Raw genomic sequence first — 2,523 nt, forward strand, 5'->3', positions numbered from 1 at the left:
AGGTCACAAAGTCTGCCGCGGACAATTCCGGGGCAGCAGCAACCTCAGATAAATATGCAACAACTGTCCGAAGGCTCTCGTCCAACCGACAGGGCGGCAACTTTGCCTACGCAACATCCAGGGCAGCAGCAACCTCGGAGCTCAATGTTGCCAGTGCTGCGAGGCCCTCACACACCCCGCCCAACACCAGTCAAACCCCCGCGCAAGTCGAAGCAAGGCCCTCAGGCAGGTCCCTCCCAAGCTGTTTCTCCACCGCAGGAGCCACAAACACACCCAGCGGCTGCCCCTACAGGCATCCAAACGCCTTCAGCTGGTGACACTTCATCTTTACCTGCACCACTCCCGGCAACGAGCGATGGACATCCTGCTGGTGAGACTCAACCGGTAAAAACAGCCAAGGAAGACGCTTCTGGTGAAGGCTCCGGCTCCCCATTGCCTAGCCCTTCAGGTGTGGATACGGAGAAATTGAAGCCAGGCAAACCGCCTAGTGGTGGTGATCCAACAGGCCCACCTGGCCCCAGTAAGGCGGAAGATGCCTCTGACCGCCCAGAGGACGGTGCTGCATCGGGAGGAGACGGCGCCCCGTCAGAGCGAAAAGAACCCCCGCCCTCACCACCAGGAGATGGCCAACAGCCACCAGGGGACTCGCCTCCGCCTCCACCACCTGGAGGCAAGCCTACGCCACCTGGCGAGGACCCTCCCCCACCAGAACAGCCTCCAAAAAAGGACGAACAGGCCGCCACGCAAGATACGGAGTTAGAGAAAAAGCTGAAAGACTTGGCCACAAGAATGACGACTTTTTCAGCGTCTGCCGCGCCCGTAGCCTCTGCAGCAGCGGAGGACCGCTTCACCCATCCCATGGCAGAGGATATGCTTAAGGAGGGTTTACAACTTTTCCAAGAAGCCGAACAATTGACTTCGACCCACCCAAGTTCTTCTCCCCTCCTGATGAAGGTTGTTGAGCAGAAAGAACAGTGTCGACAGCTGTGTTCCAGCCTCCACACAAGTGTCTCGAAAACGTGGGAAGCTAACCTTCGCGCGAAAAAGCATACCTTAGAATCAGCGACACGCAACGCGGAAAAGCTACGGCAAAGCCCTCGCGGAAGGTTCCCAAGTGCTCATCATATGGGCTTGTTAGATCAGCTATGTTCACTTGTAGAAGAGGCAGAGAGACTGGTTAAAGATTTAACTCCTTTGAATTCCCATCCTGTGAGATCTGGTGCCGTTGCAGCTCTTATTCAAGAAGTCGATATATCGGCTTCTGTAGGGCATACGGTGGTAACAGCGGGAGTACGGTTTTGTGCGTCAGAGTGCATTGCAGCCCTTGAGGAAGGAACGGGAGGCGCCGATTTGTTACAGCAAGCAATCAGTGCTCACAGCCAGTTGAGTACGCTAAGGGGTGATGCACCAGAGGTCAGTGACCTAGAAAAAGCGATTACGTCGAAAGGTGGTACGATCAGCAAGTCGTAAGTTTCACTGAGTCGGAATACTGTACGGCGGGACCGTATATGGCGATCTCAATGTCTTATTAGGAGCGTAAAGGCGGAAGTTAAATCCTAGGCTATGGCACCTGGTCGGTGATCGTGTGTGTACAACAGAGCCAACCGGTGCAGCTCTTTCCGCTTAGTGCGGATGGCACGGATTGTGCTCTAGTGTGTTTTTTATTCTGTTTGTGATATCAACTTATGGCTTCGAACTATCTAGAGGAGCTCATGCTTTGTCACATGTGAGCACTCATCTCTTCATGCGGTGACTCCTCAAATAAAGGCACTCCACAGTGTGCCGTTTTGTGGCAATGCTCTTCACTTCTGTGACAGTTGGTGCATGCCAGCAATTGGAAGCGCACCACCAAAATTAGCTGCATGAAAGGTATCACTGATGCCTTTCGTGAGGAAAAGGTTGACAAGAATTTAATGCTGTGAGTCCAAAGAAGCTATTCTCACGCATTGTTTCATTCCAAGCGTGCGAGGAGCTTGTGCATCCCTGTGAAGCCCTCTCCGGAATCGGGAGCGTATTATGTTCATCTCCTTGCATACAAAATATGCATTTTCACCCCATATGATATTTTTAAATGTATCAAAATATACATAGACATGAGTTTTATATTGTTGTTTTCAAATGAAAGACACATTTAAACTTCAAATAATATTTAACAGTTAACGCGACGGCGGAAGCCTCACGTTTTGCTCCGTTTTAGTTGCTCGAAGCGCGTGGAGAGTTCCATCGACACAAAAGCTTTGGCTTCACACGAGGGAGCTAGGGTAGTTGCATCTTCTGATGCTGCGTAGCTATCCATTTGCAGAGATTCGATGCACAAACACGAGGTGAGCCATCAATTAGTCCCTCAAGAACGTAAATGTAGTAGGCGAGGCTCGTATATCACGAGAAGGCCATATCAAAATGTATTTTTGCAGCTTCATTAATTCCGTAGTCTATCTACTGCATCTGATCCGGGGTTGTAAAGTTTGCTCCTGCCTAGCTGCAGGTGAAGATGCCGTCAATAAATAAGGCAGCTGGCAGGGC

The 2,523-nt window shown here is 51.2% G+C and overlaps 1 protein-coding gene across 1 annotated transcript in view; it reads left to right on the plus strand.

Moving 5' to 3' along the window:
- The window catches only part of EMH_0044400 (uncharacterized protein), a gene marked incomplete at both ends in the record, with an annotated part of 3,102 nt that extends 1,632 nt beyond the window's left edge, over positions 1-1,470 (plus strand). The window contains one exon of the mRNA XM_013495954.1: positions 1-1,470. Coding sequence (XP_013351408.1) covers positions 1-1,470 — 1,470 coding nt within the window.
- Between the last annotated feature and the right edge of the window lie 1,053 nt (positions 1,471-2,523).

This window comes from Eimeria mitis, genomic scaffold, assembly GCF_000499745.2.
Source record: "Eimeria mitis Houghton genomic scaffold, Emh_scaff1839, whole genome shotgun sequence".
In the NCBI taxonomy this organism is placed as follows: domain Eukaryota; phylum Apicomplexa; class Conoidasida; order Eucoccidiorida; family Eimeriidae; genus Eimeria; species Eimeria mitis.